The sequence below is a fragment of the Paecilomyces variotii genome (genome assembly GCF_004022145.1).
Source record: "Paecilomyces variotii strain CBS 101075 chromosome Unknown C8Q69scaffold_5, whole genome shotgun sequence".
NCBI classification, from domain to species: domain Eukaryota; kingdom Fungi; phylum Ascomycota; class Eurotiomycetes; order Eurotiales; family Thermoascaceae; genus Paecilomyces; species Paecilomyces variotii.
The window spans coordinates 304,227-326,058 of NW_021167144.1; the positions used below are offsets into that span (position 1 = coordinate 304,227).

Below are 21,832 nucleotides of genomic sequence, written 5' to 3' on the forward strand. Positions count from 1 at the left end.
CCAGCAAAGGCGTAGATTTAACAAGGGTTTTTTCTTACGTATGCCCCTCTATCACTGGTCATCCTTGGGCACCAACGGACCTGGCTCAAGCTATATTGCTAACAGAGAGAAACACGAGAACGAAGAGGTTCCAAAAATGCGAGTACCTAGCTGTCGAGTTGATAACTATCTGAAACTATGGAGAAGGATAGAGAACTTGGAACGTGGGCCGCGGATTCTTATAGTTGTCAGAAGTGGTCCTCTAGACCGCGCGAGCCTCGGCTATGTCTGACCTCATCGACCATTTTGTCCAAAACTGTCAACTCTTTGTCTATTTAGGCTGCTCGAGGGCTTTAATCTGTTCCATATAGTATTCCTTTTTCGTCGCCAGCTAATACATAGCTGCTTTTGCCAAATTGCCATTTCGCATTAACGATCTAACTCATCCTACTTAATCGCTGCATGTGTGCCTGTACTGTGTATCAGGGACGAATAACTACCATGAATTGAGCGTCTGAATATCCCGCGACTTCACCGAGTGGCCTGTGTAATTTATATGTTTCCCTGTTTTGGTCGGAAAAGCATAGACAACCCAACCTGTGTGTTCTCCAACATCTTGAACGAAGGAATAACTACAAAGTTATCAGATTTGGTCAACACCAAAAGACCAGGCTGAAATAAGTGGGCCAGTGTGTCTGATTTCTCCCCTCAGTTGCGCTTTTTGCGTGTTGTTCGGCTTCTTGTTGCACTCTCTATGCCGCATTTCTCGTCGCAACTAAGAAATAAGGAAGTTACCTAGTTATGTTGTGAGCTGTAAGTAAATTTAACTACTCACCACTGATACCATCTATGGCTAGTGCTATTAATTAACTCTCGGTGTGCTGGAAGGACGATGTGGTATGGTAAGATCAAAATAAAGCTCAATTTTGACTGGTAGTTGATAGGTCACTGGCAATGTTGAGTCAACTATCCCACTATAACTAATACTAATCAAGCAGTCAAGATACCAAATCCTATCCACATCACTACTCTCAACAGTAGTGAGTATTACGATTTAAGTACTAACTAACTAGCACAATACGATTTAACCAGTCGAGTCCACTAAGTAACTAGTTAACTAACCTTCGGATTCGAGAACCCACTCAACTTCCTCTGCGACGTTATAATCGAATCGTTCCCGTGATGCTCGTTTGCTATTTGCGAATAGACCTATAGTAAAAAATTACGTTCTGTTAACAGCTCACGAATGTTCTTGACGAAAGGAAAGCAAATCAAAACTGAAGTTTTGATGGGGGCTCACCAGTAACCCAGATAGCAAAATACATAATAAACTCCTCTAGGAGACTCATCTGGCGTCTTCGACTTTGCGTTCTCTTCGCTTCTTGCAGAATATTTTTGATACGAGGAAGTCGTAGATCCATATGCTTCTTGGCTGCGAGTTTGATGGCTTCTTTCTCCGTTGTGATTTGCGTGGGTAGAGGATCACGATATGCTTTTCGGAGATAATGGGATAGGAATAGAGAGAAGGATTCCACGTCCTCGAGAGCCTGGGAGGCTCCCTGGCCTGAATTCGGGGGTAGGGCGTGCGCGGCGTCGCCGAGGAGGATGACGCCGTCGCGTTCCCAGGTGGGGAGTTCGGGGGTCGTCCAGACGGGATACATGCTTTCGACGGTGACTGATTCGATGATTTTTTGGATGACGGGGTCGTGCCAGTTGTGGTGGCGTTGGCGGAGTTGGTGGGAGATATCGTCCTTGTTGATGGTTTTGGGATCCGGAGAGGTTGGGATGGAGTAGGTTGACCACCACATTACGGTGTTGCCTGGTTCGGGGACGTGGGATGGAGAGTCGCGGTTTGGGTCGTCTGGTGAGCTGGAGGAGAATGCGTAGCCGAAGAAGCCGTTTCCGCCGAGAGTGAATGTCATGGTGCCTGGTTCGACGTGGGTTTTGATATCTGGTGAGACGGGGACGAAGCCGCCGACGCCGACGAAGCCTCTGCGAGAGGGGATTAGTTTTGGACGAGCAGATTGCATGCATGCATGTATGTATGTATGTATGTATGTATGTACATGTTGGAGTAGAGAGGGGGGAAACATACTCGTATTGAGGAGGATAAGGGTCGCCAGTGTTTTCTTGAAATAAGGCATTTTTCGCTGTGCTTTTCAAGCCATCCGCTCCTATGACCAGGTCTGCCTCGATAGGGGGAGAACCATCTGCGAATCTGACAATGTTCCTGCCGTCTGCATTCGCGACGACTTCAGATACTCTCTTGTTGAAGATGATATCATCCGGGATGCGATCTCGAAGACATCTCCAGAGCGCATGACGACTCATCGACACCGTGTTCATCACGGGCTCTCTGCTTCCCGCAGCAGAGCCCCGGAACAGCTCCCAGCCATACGAGCTCTGCATCTTGAAATGCGAGACTGGATATCCCGCTCGGACGACATCTCTGACGAGACTCTCGTCCAGACGAGCGAGAACACCGAGTCCATTTGGACAGACGCCCAGGCCTCCGCCCACGATCAGGGTCGACGAATGCGTCTCGCCATGGGCAGGACGCTCCCTGAACGTGGTGTCTTTGGCAGTATCGTACGCTTCATAGATGGTGTAGGTGTGATCTTCAGCCGGTGGAGCCGGTCTGGGTAAATGCTTCCTCAATGCTATATAGGCACCGCAGCCACTGATCCCTGCGCCGATGATTACGATTTTCATGCTGCGTGCTTTAGATAGCTTATGCGCAGAAAGGCCGACTTTAGACCTGAAGATGGATGGATGTGAATGTGAATGTTGAGTTTAGAAGTGATCCAGTGTCTATGAATATAATTAGTTACATGATCAGTAATAATACATAGCTGGATCTATTCTGTTGCGACGTCCAGTACATACATACCCTACGGTCAAGACATGTCAGACGTGACGTTGAACCCCTGTCGCATGGACCCCGCTGCTAATCAGACCGGTAGTATAGCAACACAGCTCCAACTGAAGAAGCGTCGAGAATTAGACTAGTAGATTAGAAGCATCAATTCGACAAGCAAGGTCTGACAAGGGGATTTTGTTCTTCTGAATCTTTGTTTGAGATGTAAGAGGAAGGCAGCAGTTTATATCATGTGGTCCGTGCGGCAGTAGCCTGCAGTGCCAGCGGCCAATGAGAGACGTCGAAGTATTGGTTGAGATGAGGATATTGATATTGATGATTACACAGATATATACCTAGTGGAATGCACGGTCGATTTAGAAACTCATTTACTCGATAATCATAACTATCCCAGCATGGAAATAACACCAGATTTGGGACAGTGCAGCTCATGCAACATGCGACAAGATGGATAAGCATAGTCTTCGCAAATAAGAGAATATCCGACAAAATATACAGCTATAAAGCGGTCCTTATATTGTTTAAGAACCGGTAATCATTGAAATGATGTTCCATAGGCCCTCGTAGCTAGTTGCGATCTTCCCGCATTTGTTCCTGCTCACAAATATCTACAACGCATAGTGAATTCGATCCTGCAGGATGTCTTGCAATACGATGTTTTTTTGTTCATCTCACTCTAGGCTACATCGCACTGATGTATGAGATACTACTACACGGCTTTTACTCGACAAGATCGATGGAACAACCCCTGCGATTGCAACAGATATTTAACCTTATTCAACCATTATTTACAATCAAATCATCCACGGAAAGTGAAGTTTTCGTCATGATACATTATTCTATGAACATCTCCCTCTAGTATACATCTAATTATATCATTGCGATCAGGCGAAGAACGTGTCCAAACTTTCAGCAACCGATCCCAGATAGGAACAAGTAATAAAACCCTTAACTACATCATCCAAAAGATCCGCTCAGATGAAATAAAATATTATCCTCTTCTATATGTTACACAATGAAACATGATCGGAAAGCGCTACCTGAGCTATACCGCTTCACAATCTCAATCGCAGCGTTCCGCGTCGGCTACTGTTCTGGCTTGATTCTAGACGAGTTCAGCTACGCAGAGGACGATTACATAGACCAACTAACGATATCAAGCGTTTGACAGTCTACTGGTGCGGAAAATTAAACTAACTAACTGAAGGAGCTACCGCAGTCTATAGCTAATATCGATGTCCATGGGCCCGGGACGCTGAAGATACATTTCCTGCATCCAAGTTTGAGAAGGCGATTTAGTTGCTTTTTGCATATATGTGAATTCACTTTGGGGTTTGAAATGCATTTATTCGAGTTCAACCTTCTGGAGTATCCCGCAAAAAGGATCGCCTCCTATTATTCTAAATTACTTCTGAGAGCCGTCAGTTATATTTAATTATGTGATACCATCTCACAAACAAGGTCAGTAAGCTTCATCTAAGCGACGAAAATCTCCCTGAACTTCATCATAAGAGAAGAAAGGCACATGAAGCTTCCCGCATATTATAGTATAGTATAGTTTACAATGTTTCTTCCAGGGTATTACAAAATGAGGTTTCCATATCAAAAATAAAATGTGCCATAAACTACTGCTGCAGTTATGTTATAAGGGAGTAGTATAGGGCAAGTCTAGCGCTTAATCACCTATTCCGTAGAAATTATAACTTGCTAGCGAATGCAATAATATTAACTTCTAAGCAAAAACAGCATTCAGTTTATTGTATTATTAACTGTATATCCAAAGCTAACGACATCGACTATAATATAGCACACTGCTACTATCCCCAACACGTACGTTGGCGCAACAGCACTTTGGCTTCGTCACTAGCAGAGATTCGACCCTCTCTTACGAGTCATAAAAAAGTTTTTAAATAAATAAACCAAGTTTATTTCCATAAAGTTATCTCTGGGGTATTACACATACATATAGATACAAATTCTGTCAGAGCCTGCCGACAGGGCCCAGGCAAACCTCCTGTCGGGTTTCTCCCACGCGTTCTACTTAGCTCCACCCACAGAGGATAAATAGGCTAGAGAATTCAAGCTCAGCAAGCTCCGCTCCAGAAATTTCACATTTGCTAGTTAATTATTATTAATTGCATAAACCCCGTAAGTTCGAATCTAAGCTTTTACTAACGTTGAAAGGAAAAAAGAAGAAAAAAAAAAGAAAAAAAAGAAAAGAAAAGAGATTTAAGCATTTAACGGAATAACGGATTAACGGCTCTCTCTATAAGTAAGAACTGATTTCTACCCATAGTCTAAGGTCGTATCTTTCTTGCTTAGCGTACACTTTACACGGTACACTCAATTAATCTGTGGGAAGGCCTTCCTTCAGATCCATATACTGTCCCTAGAAAGAAAGAACATATTGCTTAGTCTAAGTGGTAGTTAATTCGCCAGCACAGCAGCAAAAAAAACCCTCGCATAACTCAAAAAACCACTCCTCGAGAAAATAATAATGCCCTATGAAACCGAAATAGCGCATAATAATGAAAAGATCGGCAAAAGTACCCGAGTAGTCTAGTCTACGTAGTCAGAAATTAATACTCCGGAAATCGGAGGAACCAAGCCATCGGAGTTAAAAAAGGAAAAAGATCGACTCAACTCACAGAGTAAAACGCTTTTCCGGGGAGGGGGAGCATGTGACATGCAGAAATTAAGCTTGGCTGGGGGTTTTGGCTTAAGTGCGGAGCCGTTTTTGTTGGACTCCGCGTTCCGCATTGCGGAGCAGAGGATGGATGGCATTATTGCGGATATAAGTGGATGATTGCGGGGTGTTCAAGCCTTCAAGGTCTTGTAGTTAGAAACTTGGCTACTGAGGTATTATTATGTACCAGTATGGTAGGAATTTGCAGAAGGGTTCTTGGACTATCTGGTTAGTTGGAAACATCGGGTGGCTGATGACGGAATTCCCCCCAACGGGTCGAATAGGATATAGATAGCCAAATAAAGGAAAAGAGCAAAGGTCTGCGAAGATTCAGGAGAATAATAATTGTCATTTGACTGCAACTTAATGCAGAAAGTACCCCGGAAAATCACTGTCATGGTGTCTTCATCTGATTCGCGGGAACGTGGGAAAAGACCATCCCCTGATCCGTCACGATCCCCTCGCCCGAAAAGGCCGGCCGGCGTTGCGGGGCGAATGTCGTTCTACCTTCTAAGAATCTAATTCTACAGAGTACATAATTAAGTTCGAGACGGGCTCATTTCGAGTCAGAACTAATAATGCAAGTCGCTATCTAACTCATCCCGCATTTCATTTCTGTCTTTCTGGGCTGGGCTGGGTCATCTGCGAGACTGCGACAGGAGCAGGTCTACGCACGATGACGCTGAGCACGGAGCAATAACGGAGTCGGTCCGGGGGGACCTGGGGAAGAAGCCGTCGAACTTGTTCGGGTGGGATTGCTGGCTGGACATTTCATCTCATTTCATTTCGTTTCCTTGCTGGGCTTCTGGGATCGACGTCGAATCAGTTCCAGAGGTGTATCTAGAATAGACGATATCCGATGCCATGGTTCATGAAAGCGACGACCTGACACGAGACCGTTGTCTCTCTTCGTGTCCGACTGTTGAGCATCCCGATCGGAGAAATCCCCATCACGAGCAAGCAGCTCCCAAGTGGAGATGGCGGCCAGGTGGCCGAGCAGGGTTGTCTGATCTGGAAGGAGATCTTAAACCAAACCGCCAAATAATAATAATAATATCGATCCCTATCTACGCCGAAATCCTGCTATGTAGTACGTACCATACCATACGAAACTGTTCCGGGGGATGATGAGGTCATTCTCGCATGCTAGCAGGATGACTAGAGAGAGAAAGGAGAGAGAAAAGCCCATCCTACTACCCCAGGTTTGCCATGAATCCAGCCCCTCCCCCGCTTCATCCCGCAATGAAGGCCGATGGATCATGGGAGGCGGAGGATGACGCCAAGTTGGGCAAGGTCGGGCGACATGACCTCCAGCCAGGGTTGAGCCCACTACTGCTCGATCAGGAAGAGAAGAAAAAAAAGCTTCACCAGATGGTACGGGCCTCGAACTCGGCCGTCGTCAAGGAACGATCGGCGGCGTAAGACTAGTACCAATAATACATACGACATACATAACAGGTGGCCTGCCCGTGGGGTTCGACTTCTCCGTATGGGGTAGCCCCGTGCCCCCTTCTAAATTCTCCTTCCAACTGGAGCATCGGGTGCTCCAGGCGGTCCATTTTCTTCTTCTTCTTCCTGGAATATTGTTGCTTTTCACATCCACGGGATCCAGGCTGCGAGGACAAATAAGAAGAGGAAAACCCGGGACGAGATGATAGTTAACCAGTACCACTGACTCGTATCCAGCCTGTCGGGCACCTGGGGTTGGGTTCCTTGCCACGATCCCCAAGATTCTCCTCCACGGATGCATCACAACGCGATCCTTTCTGCTGCCTGCTGGTGTCGAATAAGGGCCGCTTCCAGACTGCAAATGTAGAGTAGTAATAACTAGGCGCAGTGTCTGGAATGCGGTCCCGCAGCAGCTCCTTTTGGCGCAGGTCACGGGGGAGGGAAACACGAGGAAATCTGAGACCGATTTCCACGGTGGACTGGGCTAGAAGAATATGTGATACTCTACTACTCCGTACTCTAGAATCTACAGTACGGAGTAACTTCGAGTAGAGTAATTAATTAATCCAGACTAGATAATAATCCTACCTACGCTACGGACAGATCCCCCAGGAGGCCCGCTAGACTCGATGAGAGACTAGCAGTAGTGTATACCAGTCGTCATAAGCAGTAATTCATCCCATTACCCCCTGTGGAGCCCAAGCGTGTGTTCGGGATACGGCATGGCAAGGGCGATCTTCAGTTGGAATTGTTGCAGGGCCGATGACAGCATGCGCATCCCTACCATACTCCTTCGTCCTCCCCGATCTTCACACACCCACGCACATGCTTGCAGACCGACGATGGGTCCCCAAATTAATGGACATGGGACGCCACACCACCAAGGAACGCTTCGTGGCGGCGATGGATGACGATGGATGGATGACGCTGATGACAGATTTCATTCAGTATTCTCCTGAGGAATAATAATAATACCATCATAATAACAATCATAATCACCAAATCCCAGTTGGCTACTTTTGTGCTATTTTTTTGCCTCTTGAGAAATGCCCCATTAGTAATTAATGCGGCCAGCAGGACACCATCCACAGTTGCATCCCATCCCATCACCTCCACATCCACATCCACATCCACCGCCAGGAGAAAGACCGCAAGGTCCGCTGGCGTCCCACGGAAACATCCTGAAGCGGTAATGTGCGGTAGTTGATCCCATGGATCGGACTGAATAAAAAAGGCCAATCAGAGCGAGCCGAGATGCCGCCGGGGGTGGTCGGCCGCCCAACCTGCTGTGTACTGTCTACGTTGATTGGCTGGATGGCAGCGTCATCGGGCCGAGGTGCCATCTCAAACCACGCTCATTGGGCCGCTGTGAGGAAAATCGCTCTGGGGTGGGGACGCAGGCACTCCGCCCGGAAAGCCCACCGCCGAGCAGCCGGACTCTGCGCCTTAGTCGCTTTGCCTAACTCTGTCCAGCTGCTTTTCCCTCCCCACAGCCGCGTCGGTCTGGGGGAGGCAATTAATTAAGGAATTATTAGTTAGTTATTCTTCTGGTAGACTAGTTAGCTTAACTAACAACTATTCTTCTAAGTTCTGGCCATGTTCGTGCCTGCGAACCCCGGGGATGCCACAACCCAACGGTCCGTTTGAAATTAATACTTAAACATCCGTCCGGTTCCCCCGCTCCCTCCGGTCTTTTTCGTCCCTTGGACGAAAGATTCGCGATCTGACCCTCTCCGCTCTTCCAAACCCCAACTAACCTAAATAAAACTAAATACGTGTATTATTCAAGGTCCGGGGCAATCAAGAATCCTGTCAACCATCCGCGCTTCCCGTCCCAAATCGCCTGCTGTGCGAATTGACTGAATTATTTCTATGCCACCGGCGGCGCGTGATCCCAGTCTTCTCTTTCAGAGTCAGAGTCCAGCATGGCTACAGTAACAGAAACAGAATCGCAAACGAAGCGCAAGGCCTCCACGGCCGGCCTATCGGGAGCTCCCCGTCCCGTGAAGAGACGAGCGTCCAAGGCGTGCTGCTGCTGTCGTGCCAGAAAGGTCCGCTGTGACGTGGTCGAGAATGGCTCGCCCTGCACGAATTGTCGGTTGGACCAGGTTGAGTGCGTCGTGACGGAAAGCAAAAGGAGAAAGTTAGTGTTCACCGCAAGAAAAAAAAAAAATACAGAAAAGAAACATGGATTCGAGCAACGCCTCGTGGGAGCACGAAGCTGACTGTTGGCCTTTTCGCCATTGTATCAGGAAGTCGCGTGGTGACACGGAAACAAACATCAACAGCCATCAAGCTTCAGATTCACCCGCGGATACGTCGGAAGATAACAGTGTATTCCGCAAGAGAATGCTTAGCCATGACCCGTTGTCGGAGATTTCTGCAGTGTCTCCCTCGCAGGCGTCGATCGACCTGGAGCAAGGACAGCAGCATATGCCGCACCTTCTCTGTTCGTATTCACTGTTTATCACTTGCTGGTCATCTCATCTGCTGACGGACGTCTGCAGATCAAACGCAAGCCCACAGGATCAATCCAGATGAGCAACGACGGAGGAGAATGGCGCAGAACCAGAACCCCGCGGGTCCTTCCCCGGTTCCGCTGTCGAATGTAGCGTCCTCGATTCAGCACCTCTTCGACCCGTCCTTTGGCAGCGCGAAACCGGCACGCGGTTTCCTGCCAGACTACATTCGCGGTCTGCCACAGCGTCTGATGTCGGAGGATATCGACTATCTGGCGGCCAAGGGGGCACTGACAATCCCGGAGTTGGAGCTGCGAAACGAGCTGCTCAAGAGCTATATTCACTACGTGCATGCGTACATGCCTCTTTTGGATCTGGAAGAGTTCTTGCACATCATTGCAAGGAATGATGGCATCCACCGCATGAGTCTGCTCCTGTTCCAGGCAGTCATGTTCGCGGGCACAGCCTTTATCGATCTGAAGCATCTACAGGCAGCGGGCTTCCAAACTCGCAAGGCGGCGCGTAAAGTATTCTTCCAGCGCGCCAGGGTACGTAGGACCTCGTGTAGACCATGTACATGAAACGAGATAGCTGACCCGTGCCTTTCAGCTGCTGTATGACTTTGACTACGAAGTGGATCGTATCTCGCTCGTACAGTCCCTGCTTCTGATGACTTACTGGTATGAGACCCCCGATGACCAGAAGGATACCTGGCACTGGATGGGTGTCAGCCTGTCGCTCGCCCACACCATTGGTCTGCACCGTGATCCTGGGAACTCCGGTATGGACGTGAGGCGCCAGCGACTGTGGAAGCGCATCTGGTGGAGCACCTACACCCGCGACAGACTGATAGCTCTCGGCATGCGACGACCCATGCGGATCAAGGACGACGACTGCGATGTGCCCATGTTGACCCTGGACGACTTTGAATTCAAGACGTTCCCGCCGGAGATTGTGAGCATGGTCGGCAACTGCGAGCTTCTCCGCAGCGTTCACCACCAGAGAGAGCTTGGCTTGATGTTCATTGAAAAAGCGAAGCTCTGCCTTTGCGTGAGTCACGTTCTTTCTGCGCAGTATTCCGTGCTAAGTCATAAGTTTGGTGGTACGACGGAGACAACCATGATGCTAGTGCCCAAAAAGTCGGCTGCAGAAACATTCGAGGTCCGGCGCTGTGATCAGGAGCTGGAGGACTGGCAAAGCCATCTGCCCCCCGGGATCCAGTATACGCCAGCAGCCACATCGAAGCTGACGGAGACGGAGGCGGTCCTCCATTTGCATCGCGCCCTGCTGAAGATGGTGTACCTCACCACCTCCAGTGCGCTGCATCGCCCTCAGGTCCTTCCCGCATCGCCGTTCCCCACCGTCGAAGCCGAACTGCAGGGTCTGTCCCGCAACAAAGTGCGACGTGCCGCCATCGAGATCACCCACATCGCACAGGATCTGCACCGACTGGACCTGACTCGGTTTCTTCCGACGACCGGAGTGACGGTGCTCCTTCCTGCAGTCATCATCCACCTGCTCGACATCAAGTCCAATGACCCCGGCGTGCGGATGACCAGCCTGCAGCGATTCTACCAGTGCATGCGGATCCTGCAGCGATTGAGGGAGATCTACGCATCTGCGGATTTCGCCACCTCGTTCTTGGAAGCCGCCATCCGCAAGGCCGGTATCCAGCTGACGGTACCGCCGCCGCCGCCTCAGGAGATGAGACCCCGGCAGCAGCCGTCTGCTTTCAGCGCATCCAGCCGGCTGAACACATTGACCCCGCCGCCTGACTCCCTTGCGCAGAAGATCCCTGACCTGACGTACCCTACGTTCCCTGAGTCCGCTCCGCAGGCGTTCCAGAATCCGGACGATGGCATGTTGTTCGCCTCTACGCCGCCTCACTCCGTTGGCAGCGAGAACGGCAGCAACAAGAACCTCAACCCCAATGTCGCGCACGAAGCGTCCAACGGCCACTTCCACTCGAACATGACAATGAGCGAGTTCATGGACCTGGCCAACGACGCGGAGGTGACGCAGAACGACTTTGATGCGCTGATCAACTTTGACGATGCTGGCGCAGACTTGTTTGCTGCCGAGGACGGCCTAGGGCTGGATGGCACGATGAACGGCAGCGCGGGTCAGAACGAGCAGCTGAATTTCGGCCTGGATTTCAGTATCCCCCCCAACGTGATGAATTTTGACGACAACCAAAACAAAGGCATGAATTTTGGATTGGGCGCTTCTCAGCTTAATGGTGACCGCAGTGCCGCCGACAAGACCGCGGATGGCCCGACCAAGGACCACGGCATCCCCACAGATCTGGACGTTGCCATTGGGCTGGACCTGGAGTCCTAAGTGCCATGTTATATATGAAGCGTTTTAATTGGGCGATTTTATTTTTCCTTTGTTTAAGATATCCATTCTGGATGTGTATTATGATTCCTTGAATATGTGTTTATATTATTACGGGACCCTGGGCGTCCTCCTCATGACCGCGATTGGATGTTTTCTGACCTTACTATTTGGGCGGGGAAGGCTGGCAAGGCGTTCTTACGGTCTGGCGAAATCTGACGTGGATTTGGATGAGTTGACTGGCAATGCTCCTGATCGATAGAGCAGGGAGATCAAAAAAATATGTACCTAGGAACGACAATCTAGCACAAAATGGTGATCAACCTTGTCGAGTAAACGCTCCACCCGTAGACGGCGCGGGAATACATCTCCAGGAAGATGGACTTTGGGAGACCAAGAGCGTCTGACAACGCACTCAGCACTTTCAGCTCGATTTGACAGAACTGCAGATAGATCGATCAGGCCCGGAAACTAGAAAAATGTCGTCGACGAGCGCATCAGTTTAATCTTCGAGAGGTAACTAACTCGAAGAATCGACGGGGATGATTAGATAGCAACTAAGCTCTTCCTACAACCGGTTCAGATATATCTGCTTACCATGCTACTGTAAACACTTCATCAATGGGATCCTCTGAGATGCCATGGTTCGTTATGTTGAGTTGGCCACTCTATTTGTCTTGAGGGTTTCCAAAAGCAGCCTGCACAACTCAATGCTCTCTCCTTATGGCTGCCTGAAAGAAGAGAAAGGTTCAGGACTTTCCAGTCGTCATGGTGGAAAATTGCCTTTGGAGGGGTTCAAATAAATAAGAACCGATGAGTGAAGAATTGTAATGCCGTTAATAAGTACGCTGCTGAAAAGCAGTTAACTGTATGCGACTTGCAATTTCCATTTGGCTCTCCATCTCGCCTCTCTCGTCTCTCTCGTCTCTCCATCTCTCTCTTGTCTAGTCTCTGTTCTCTTTCTTGTTCGATGCCATCTGCTAACAGCCCTTGTGCTGTGACTACTCCATAACTGCTGGCGGTGTGTATGTACTTAGTTGTGAGCAACCTTCTACGAATGTAGAGGGACTGAAATCAAAGAGGCATTGAAACCTGTTACCTAGTTAATAGACTCGTTAAATAATATGTAATTAAACCTTTTCCTCAATTCCCAATAATATATTTCTATTTCCCCGTGAGCTTTTTTATCTTGGGTATCAAAGCTTTACCATCGAAGTATGTACTTATATCATCAATATTGTCCATATTGGTGAAGGTTCCGGCACGAAGTTTATAATTCTCCTTTCCTTGGAAGGTTATGGGGTTGTATATGATGAAATGTATGTTATGTTATGTCTTAACTACATCTTTTTGCATCTGTACACCTGGCTACGTATATTCGACGAGAGCACATAGTTACCTTATGTTTTTTCATGACTAAGTACAGGTACGATGCTAAGAATAATAATAAATACCTAACCAACAAACTACAACCCCAATAACGACTCCAACAGATATAATACCAATAGAGTACCTATCCAATTTAGAATCCTCAAGAAAAAAAAAATAACCCAGAAGGCCAAAAAGAAACAAATTCGCCTGAACCCGCTCCGCGCTCTCCGCCCGGGCCGGGACGGAGGAGCTCCCGATGGTCGTGTGTCTTCCCCGCTTACTCAGAATAGTACTCCACAAGTTACACAAGAATCAGTTCCGAGATCCGATATTCAGTGATTGGATACTCCGTATTACGCGTATTCCAATCTTCCGAACTCCGGAGTTTAAGTTTAGTTATGATTAATTGGTTAGATATGGATAATTTTTTCTAGATACATATTATTATTATTACTGCTAGATTATACATACCTTGTCCCTTGTTCCTTGTCCCTAGGTAAGCTGTCCCTTATTTATCCCTGAGGGTAACTATAACGTTACTACTTACTATTATTAATGATCTCCCGTATAAGTTTCTAGTTTCAGTAATGCTGGCAGTGAGTGATTAATTACTAACTGCTACCTAGGTAAGTACTATAGTAACTAACTAACTAGCGGTGCTACTCACCCACGAGGTCTTTATCTCAGCCATCGAAGCAAATTTCAGATAGAGTAAAAGGATTGTCACCAAGAAAAGAAAAAGAAAACATAGATTAAAGTATTCTAGTAGTAGTAGTAGTAATGAATAATATAATAGTCTTAATATTAAGGGAGCAAAGGCGGTATTAAAACCGAAGTAGAAGCAAGTATAAATTCTATTATATTATTCTAAATGGGCAGGCAGATGCAGTAAGTTAAACTACTTATCTAGGTACTACTCTGGAGTAACTAAAAGTCCACTTTAATCCCACTTGTACTAATTATACAAGCTATGATTTGTATGTGCTTCAAGATAAAAAGTACATATGTCAACGTGGAACCAACTAGGTACCTAGAGTACATATGTACTTATGTATACTACAGAAGTTGGAACAAAACCCGGTAGATTAACACTCGAGCCCTAAAACCAGCCGATCCTACATGTTAAAACCTATCAAAAACAACACTACTCCAGACGTGAATCCACGCAAACCCCGAAGCGGCGATTTGCATTAGCAGTAGTTAATACTCCGTAGTCTAGATAGTTAGTGTAGTAGTGCAGTGGAGATTCTGTCTCGTTGACAGTTGGCCTCAGGCACAGCCGTCGCAGCCGTAAAGGCCAGCATGCTGATTGGACGGGCGTCGGGTGCGCGGCCCGATGAACTTTGCGGACAGACGAGATTCGCCTGCTGTGATTGGATAGATGCATCGCGGAGAGTACTGCTGAATGTGGATAGAGAGGGATCCACGACGGGAATTCCCCAGCAGATAGATAGATAGATAGATGAGAAAGAAAGAAACTAGACCGACTGAATAATGGCGGGGTCGACGGCAAGTGTCATTGTGCTAAGAAGCACTGTGTGACAGCTTCATAGTAAACAGGTCGTATCATTCAGGAGTCCAGATGATGAGTTAGTTACCTACTTAGCTTAGATAGCGTATACAAAATCTTAGGCTTTCTTGCTACTTCTCCTCTCTTCTACCTAACTTATTAGTCCAAGATACAGTATACTAAATAATAAATAATTAAACCAGAAAAAAATCCCAATATACTAAAGTCGCCTACGGACATTGGTAAGGTGTACTTATACCTTTGCTCAACATAAACTAACTATAATATAAGGCCCCTTAAGATGTGCATTAGATAATAGATATGGTGAAGAGAAAGAAGTAAAGTAGAGTTTGCACTAGGTACCTACTAAGCGGGTGCTAACTATGTAAAAATTACAAAGCTGCAAGCAAATGGAAATTGGAAGGGGACAAGGAAATAGAAAGATTGAGATTGTAAGAGCGAGATTGCAAGAGTGAGATCAACAGGTTCGTTTTTGCTGTCGCCCTCAGACAGTGACAGAGATATCGAAGCGGATACTAGACTATCCGCTCGGCTTCCGACCATAGACGACGTAGCTACAGCTCTTGTCAGTCAAATCAATTCCAGTTCGAATTATTGAACGTACATACAAATCGAGGAGTCCATGAATATTACGGTTTTTCGTATCATTTTTTGCTTTGGCCACCAGAGCGCTCACTTCTTCCTTGGACCATTTTTCCTCTCTCGTTAATACCGCCATAGCAGTGGCTTCATACCCAGTTTCAGATTGTAATAAGTTCCAGATGCCTAGATATTTCTTTTTTCGTAGGCGAGCGAGCATTAGCAGGAAAAAAAAAACATAGATGAAGCTAATATCAAGGGACTATACTTACCAGACGTTTGTCCTTCGGCCATGCACCTACAGGAATGACGAACTTTTGGACCTCAATATCGCGAAACCCAGCTGCTTGAAGCCATCGTTCGTATTTTGGTCCCGGACTGGGATCCTTTCCTGTTTTCTCCATCGCCGGGATAATTGCATCGAAGTACTGTTTCATGGATGTTCCTTCAATCGAACCGTCTTGTGAGTATAAATTACCATCCCAGTCTTGAAATTCAACCCATCCTCCTGGAGCAAGGTTGCTGTGGAATTCCAATTAGTTGCCATAATACCAACAGCAGAGGGAGTAATGATTCGTCTTACTCATAGCATTGATTGATCAATCCCTGAAAATTGTTGACAGAGAATGCAAGATAACGACCGTGGATAAAGTCAAATCTGCAGTCTCCATACGCCCATTCGGCTTCGTAATCATCAATAATGAACTTGACGTTCGGGGGGGCACTATCTGTATTATTAGCTGACTAGAATAGATAGATGACTTGACGCTTCTTTCAAAAGGACACTTTTCTCACTAACTAGCTTGGTTGAATCCGGCTTAAATCATTCCCCGTGACCTAGAACCCGTTCAGTAAGTATACTGTTACTTTATGCTCTAGGCAACAAATTACTTCTGCTGAAGGGAACTGATCGGCTGCAAGTGAACGATGTTAGTCAGTGACATATAGACACGACTCTATTTTCGCGAATGCTCACCAAAGTCCAAAGCCCATATTCCGCTGCCAGCTCCCAGGTCTAGAACCCGACGTGGCGAATCACTTAGCGGCGCCAGGAATAATTCCCGATCCATCATCGTCAAAAACATCTCGTGCATGATGTCGAGCCTTTCCTTTTCGTCTTCGTCGTTCGGCATCATGTATCCTCTTCTGTGTCAATAGAATGCCCCTCCGCAGCACGAAAACACTTACGTCCGGTTCGATATGCGTGATAACGTCTGCCATTCTCGTTGGGATAATCAAGGGCTGAGGATATGACTGATGTAGTTAAAGAATCCCTATAACAGAGGTTAGCGCTCTGGATACTCAGCAGAACCTATGAGACTAACAACTCGTCTCCGTAGGTAGAGTCATCCTCTGTCGCCTGGCATGAAGGTGTCAGATTTTGTATCCAGCAAGTACTAGGGAACCCCCCGAGTCACACGAACCAACGTATCGACTTCCACGGCTGTGGCTATCAAGTCTGGAGGGCCAGCGCTGGGAGAGGAGGTCATATTCACTGCTCCACGTGGAGGACGTGGCACTCGACGGAGTCACTATGAAGTATGAATAGATTAGATGTTGAATAAAATGTGGTAGAGTGGGGTCTAGGAGCCTCGGGGACCAGGTCTGAAGGTAGAGTAAGGAAGGGAGACGACTTTTGGAAGTTGACCTGTAACCCCGAATTAAACACTCACATGACACATTGTAGACAAAGAAAGAGCATCTGCATACCTACACAATGGAATGCAGAGGCAATGACAGGGTATGCGGAAGTTGGCTTGGAATTCTGTGTGTACGCTTCCCCACAAAAGAACAGACAACATGTGCGGCACAGTTAATCCTATGCATTAGTGCATGAAGGATGGTCACATCGGACACATACTAAAATTGTAAAGAGAAGAGAAAGTACTGTTGCCAGCACCATATCTAGAGCCCATTCTTCCCACAGATAGTTCGGTGGACCATCTACGTACTGCGACCCCGAGAAGAAGCTGTGCGCCCCCTATTCGACCGAGCCGGGGGTTCGCGACCGGCTTGTACGACAGATCCGAGACCGTCGAGATAACCCCGGGACAGCGTAAGGATGGTGGAGGAAGCTCACAATATTTTAGACCAATGTTGGCATCGAGGTGCTGCTCAAAAATGTTGTAAGCAGTCATTATGGTCCTCCTAGAGCGACATGTAGAGAAGGGGTTGGATATTTCGGGTATAATGTATATGCGTGCATTAAACATATGCCTTAGCCCAGTTTAATTCCTGGCACCTTAGTCAGGTTGAGAATCACAACGGCCTCTATCACAGCCGTAGTGAGCACTTATACAACTTCACCAGTGGATGTGAGGACAGCCCCGAGACGAGTAGTTATCCCCAGGTATTACCTAACCCAGCACAAAGAATCCACGTCTGCTGGAAATCTCGCAAGTGATCCATTTATGTCTGGAAGAGGGGTCATCTTCTTAATAACCTTTCCTGGAGAGTCCACGGCCATAGAAAAAGCTGGAATATCCTTCGTGACAACAGAACCGGCTCCGATGGTACAGTTACCGACGGTAACACCGACCAGAATTACAGCATCTCCACCAATCTAGCAGTTGGCGCCTATTGTGACTTCGCGAGCATATTCGATGTAGTCTCGATGTGACTGTACTTCTTTCTTATGTGTGGCAGCGTAGATGCTCACGGACGGTCTGAACATCAGTGACCAATTGTCACAGGACCACAGTCGAGGATAATAGACTGCGTTTCAAAGACTTAGGAAATAGAGCCATTAAACATATTCTATTCAAGATTTTTATTGCAGGTGAGCATGCGCGTGAGACTGCTCAGGTGCTGCTCTAGCGAGGAGCTTAAATCTATAATAGTTAGTAGATCGAGCAGTAGGTGACAAATCAAATACTTAAAGAGTTTGCATACAACTATCCTCGGCAGATGAATTACATCCGTGGTCTACGAATAGGGGCGTTTCGATAATAACGGTTATTTCCGACCTTTCCAAGCTCGTGGAAAGATCCTGGCCCGATCCTGAACGAGGGACTCCGGCGTGGCATCATCGGGGAAAAGGTGGTTGTACTTGCGTGTACTTGCATCTATTCCCAGAAGTCAGAATGTGATGATCAGTGGACATGATGAAGCATGTCAAAGTATGCGATGCTGTGTATATTCTCCGCTGATTCGCTGAAACAAACAACTCACAGGAGCAATTAAATGTCTCATATCATGGCGGTCAACAGCTTCGTAGCCAAAGAGCCAGTTACAGCATATCAGAGATCATTTTCTCGTAATCCTCGCACCATGGGACATTCTCGAATTATTTTGCTGCCTCAATCAGAGCAGGGCTCTTCTCCGTGGCTGCTGTGGCGTCTCTGAATGATGTGCTATTTCTGGAACAGTAGTGTACAAACGGATCAGTCAGCAATGCATCAACGACTCCCTAACAAGTTAACTAACTACTCGAGAAGAGTAGTAGTAAGTCAAGAATAAACGATGCAAGAAATAACTACTTGGCAACCCCATATGTAATCCCGTGAGAGCGGATGCGTGCCGTTCATTGATTCATTTGGTAATTGTCTACGCGTCCGTTGAGGGAGAATTCGTTACTCACCCCAGACCCCTGAGTGATCTTGAAACATTCCGTACTAAAGTCTGCGCACTCCCTGTAGTTAACAATCCGGTATATAATAAGCTGATGCCAAGCTTTGCTAGCTGGCGATCGATAGCTCCTTTTCCACATATTGTGCAGATGATTTCCTTGATTGCGTGAGCGGTAATTGCTGCGGGGTTCTCTAAATCACAGTACTCCGTAGTAAGTACGGAGCAGAGATGTCGCACGAGCGAGAAATAGCAAGGAGCGTTCGCCCTGTTTTATATCCAACGGCAGACTGACGCGTCCAAAGCACCCACTTTTTGTGCTGGGTTATTCTCTGACTCGACCATGGCGGATGAGGAAATTCTCACGATGGATTAAGGCATTTCGACCAAGTTATTTTTAGAGTACAACTAGATAAGATTAAGCCCATGCTGGAAAAAAGGACAGCACTTGTAGTTGTTATTGGTGTAGAATGGAGAGATTCGAAAAGACTACTGTAGATAGGAGATGCCAGATGGTCGCTGACCCGTGCACAGACCAACCCTAAGCCCTGATTATTTCCCGACTCGGATTAGCGCAGTCCTAGTCGCGCACTAAAAAGCCGCTGGCCCATTGACTGCGTACTCTTGACAACGCCACGCCGCTCCGGGTCCACTTGACTGTTATAGTTCTTTTCTGGAACAATAAGTGTCACGATCTATGGGGCAAAGAGCTTCCTGCCAAGGGGACGGACGGGAGGATCTTAGGTAGCTCCTGTCATCGAGAAATGAAATAGATCAGAGTGAGCCTGGCTGCTTCCCCTGATCTCATCGATGGCTACCCAAAGTGCGTGTTGACTGAATTGATGGCCAAGAAATCTACTAACAACTCGATCCCTACAGCACCAGGTGAAAGACATAGTCCTCTCTCGTCGGCTGAAGATGCTCACAGCCGAATGGAGGCTTTCACTGGGATATTGGATAGGGACAACAACAACATTGGACTCTCATTTCGAAATCTCACTCTCCAAACGAACCTTTAATCGACGACTACAATCGCCATAATCGTCACGGCCGCTTTCCTGAGCCATCTCCGCTGATTCCCAGGAAGGGGCCATGATTGCTCCTTCCCAACATGTCCACACAAAGCAATCAAGGCGACTATCGATACATAGACGAATGCGCTGAGCGCAGAAGTTCTCTGTCCGAGCAGAGCCATACATCGGAGAACACCGTCGAGTACTCAATTGAAGATGATTCAGAAGCGGGTTTATATCTCCTCCATTCGGACTCGTCAGGGTCTGATACAGATGGGAAGGCTTGGAACCAGTCTAGTACAAGTATCGTGCGGACGTTAGCAACCTTCTGGAGTTTCGCACTTATGGGGGCCAACGATTCTGCTCAAGGTGTAAGTTCGACTGTTCAAATCTTCAATGTGGATTCTTAGCTCACCAGAACGTCTCTAGGCATTGATGCCATATGTACCGAACCATGCCTATCCCCAATACTTAGACTTCGTGTAGATCTGACAAGATGTGCAGCTCGAGACATGGTATGGCCTCTCATACACGACGGTTTCGTTGATATTCCTAGCCCCCCTGGCCGGTTCTGTTATCGCTGCCTTCCTCAGCAGTCGGATCCACTTCCGCCTGGGCCAGCGGGGACTTGCATTCATCGCCGGTAGCTGCCACATTACTGCTTACACCATCACCGCTTTCCATCCTCCGTACCCGGTTGTTGTTTTCGCGTTTATGATCGTGGGGCTTGGTAACAGTCTCTCCGACTCCGCGTGGAATGCATGGATCGGAAATATGCGCAGTGCGAACCAGATGCTAGGCCTTTTGCATGGTTTCTACGGAGCGGGTGCTATGGCGAGTCCGCTTATTGCTACGACCTTGGTCACAACACCCGGGGGAAAGTGGTATCACTTCTATTATATGATGGTAGAGCTTCTGATGGATAGTATTTGATCTGCTTCTGACAATACTGGCAGGCCGCGATTGCAATCATCGAGACAGCCACATCTGTCGCTTCATTTTGGAAAATGGACGGGCAGGCATACCGTGAGGCTAATGTTGGGCCACCTGAACCCAAGGATGGGAACATGGGAGAGACTCTATTCGACAAGAAAAATAGGAGGGTGACTTGGCTCTGTGCACTGTTTATTCTGGGGTATGATGGAATAGAAGTCACTCTTGGTGGCTGGATCGTGACCTTCATGATGCGAGTTCGTCATGCGGATCCTTTTGCTTCTGGTATCGTCGAGATGGGGTTCTGGCTAGGTAGCACTGTAGGAAGCGTTGCTTTGGGCTTCGTAACTCCGCGCATCGGAGAGCGATTGGCAGTTGCCGTAAGTGCGATAGGGTCCATCCGCGGGCCACATATCTTGATCTATATTACGGCCGTTCCGTCGAACTGAAGCTGACTGCATCTCTTTTCACCAGATTTACTTGCCTACCCTCATAGCTCTACAAGCGATCTTCTGGCTTGTGCCCGAGTTTTATGTTTCTGCTGTTACAGTTGCTCTTCAGGGGTTCTTTCTCGGTCCGCTTTATCCAGCAGTCGTAGTAGCGGTCACGCATCTGCTTCCTCGTCATCTGCATGTTGATTCGATTGGCTTCGCATCCGCTGTTGGCGGCTGTGGTGCAGCTGGGCTTCCTTTCGTGGTAGGAACTCTTGCTCAGGCGAACGGAGTGAAAGTCTTCCAGCCATTCGTAATAGCCATGCTAGGTGCTGTCCTAGTCATCTGGCTGTGTCTACCGCTGGAACCGAAGAAAGAGAACAAAAAGCCGATAGAAATGCAAATGGCGTGACTGGGAAGCTCCAGATTTAAGGCGCCGGGCGCTAGATTATTTTCGACACATTTAGACAGTTAATAATACACTAATAGATTTACTACAATGCATCAGCCAGCCGCATTCGATACCCGAAGCGGGAGCATACACAAACGGGAGAATCGTGCAACTTCAACGTATAACACCCTATTTGGCTACAATCGCGTAAGGCTACATTTCTATTAG

General features: G+C 47.5%; 4 protein-coding genes across 4 annotated transcripts; 2 read left to right on the forward strand and 2 right to left on the reverse strand.

The window, feature by feature from the left end:
• Positions 1–857: 857 nt before the first annotated feature.
• C8Q69DRAFT_466002 (hypothetical protein) lies at positions 858–3,046 on the reverse strand. Its single transcript, XM_028630528.1, has 4 exons — positions 2,870–3,046; positions 2,075–2,790; positions 1,280–1,971; positions 858–1,188 (listed from the first exon to the last, which is right to left on the reverse strand). The coding sequence occupies exons 2-4, from the start codon at positions 2,689–2,691 to the stop codon at positions 1,097–1,099; spliced, it is 1,401 nt and encodes a 466-aa protein (XP_028485092.1). The 5' UTR covers positions 2,692–2,790; positions 2,870–3,046; the 3' UTR covers positions 858–1,096.
• Positions 3,047–8,520: 5,474 nt separating this feature from the next.
• Positions 8,521–12,122, forward strand: C8Q69DRAFT_466012 (fungal-specific transcription factor domain-containing protein). Its single transcript, XM_028630529.1, has 4 exons — positions 8,521–9,135; positions 9,245–9,441; positions 9,500–9,999; positions 10,061–12,122. Exons 1-4 carry the CDS (start codon positions 8,918–8,920, stop codon positions 11,789–11,791), a joined length of 2,646 nt encoding a protein of 881 aa, XP_028485093.1. The 5' UTR covers positions 8,521–8,917; the 3' UTR covers positions 11,792–12,122.
• Positions 12,123–14,918: 2,796 nt separating this feature from the next.
• On the reverse strand, positions 14,919–16,759 carry C8Q69DRAFT_520298 (S-adenosyl-L-methionine-dependent methyltransferase; the record flags this gene model as incomplete). Its single annotated transcript, XM_028633493.1, has 10 exons — positions 14,919–15,244; positions 15,299–15,465; positions 15,542–15,791; positions 15,853–15,993; positions 16,069–16,106; positions 16,161–16,183; positions 16,246–16,410; positions 16,458–16,543; positions 16,595–16,629; positions 16,694–16,759. 10 exons carry the CDS (start codon positions 16,757–16,759, stop codon positions 15,211–15,213), a joined length of 1,005 nt encoding a protein of 334 aa, XP_028485094.1. The 3' UTR covers positions 14,919–15,210.
• Positions 16,760–19,475: 2,716 nt separating this feature from the next.
• Positions 19,476–21,737, forward strand: C8Q69DRAFT_466021 (major facilitator superfamily domain-containing protein). The gene is made up of 6 exons (XM_028630530.1): positions 19,476–19,659; positions 19,716–20,220; positions 20,279–20,293; positions 20,354–20,755; positions 20,806–21,162; positions 21,257–21,737. The coding sequence occupies exons 2-6, from the start codon at positions 19,948–19,950 to the stop codon at positions 21,623–21,625; spliced, it is 1,416 nt and encodes a 471-aa protein (XP_028485095.1). The 5' UTR covers positions 19,476–19,659; positions 19,716–19,947; the 3' UTR covers positions 21,626–21,737.
• The last annotated feature ends 95 nt before the right edge of the window (positions 21,738–21,832 follow it).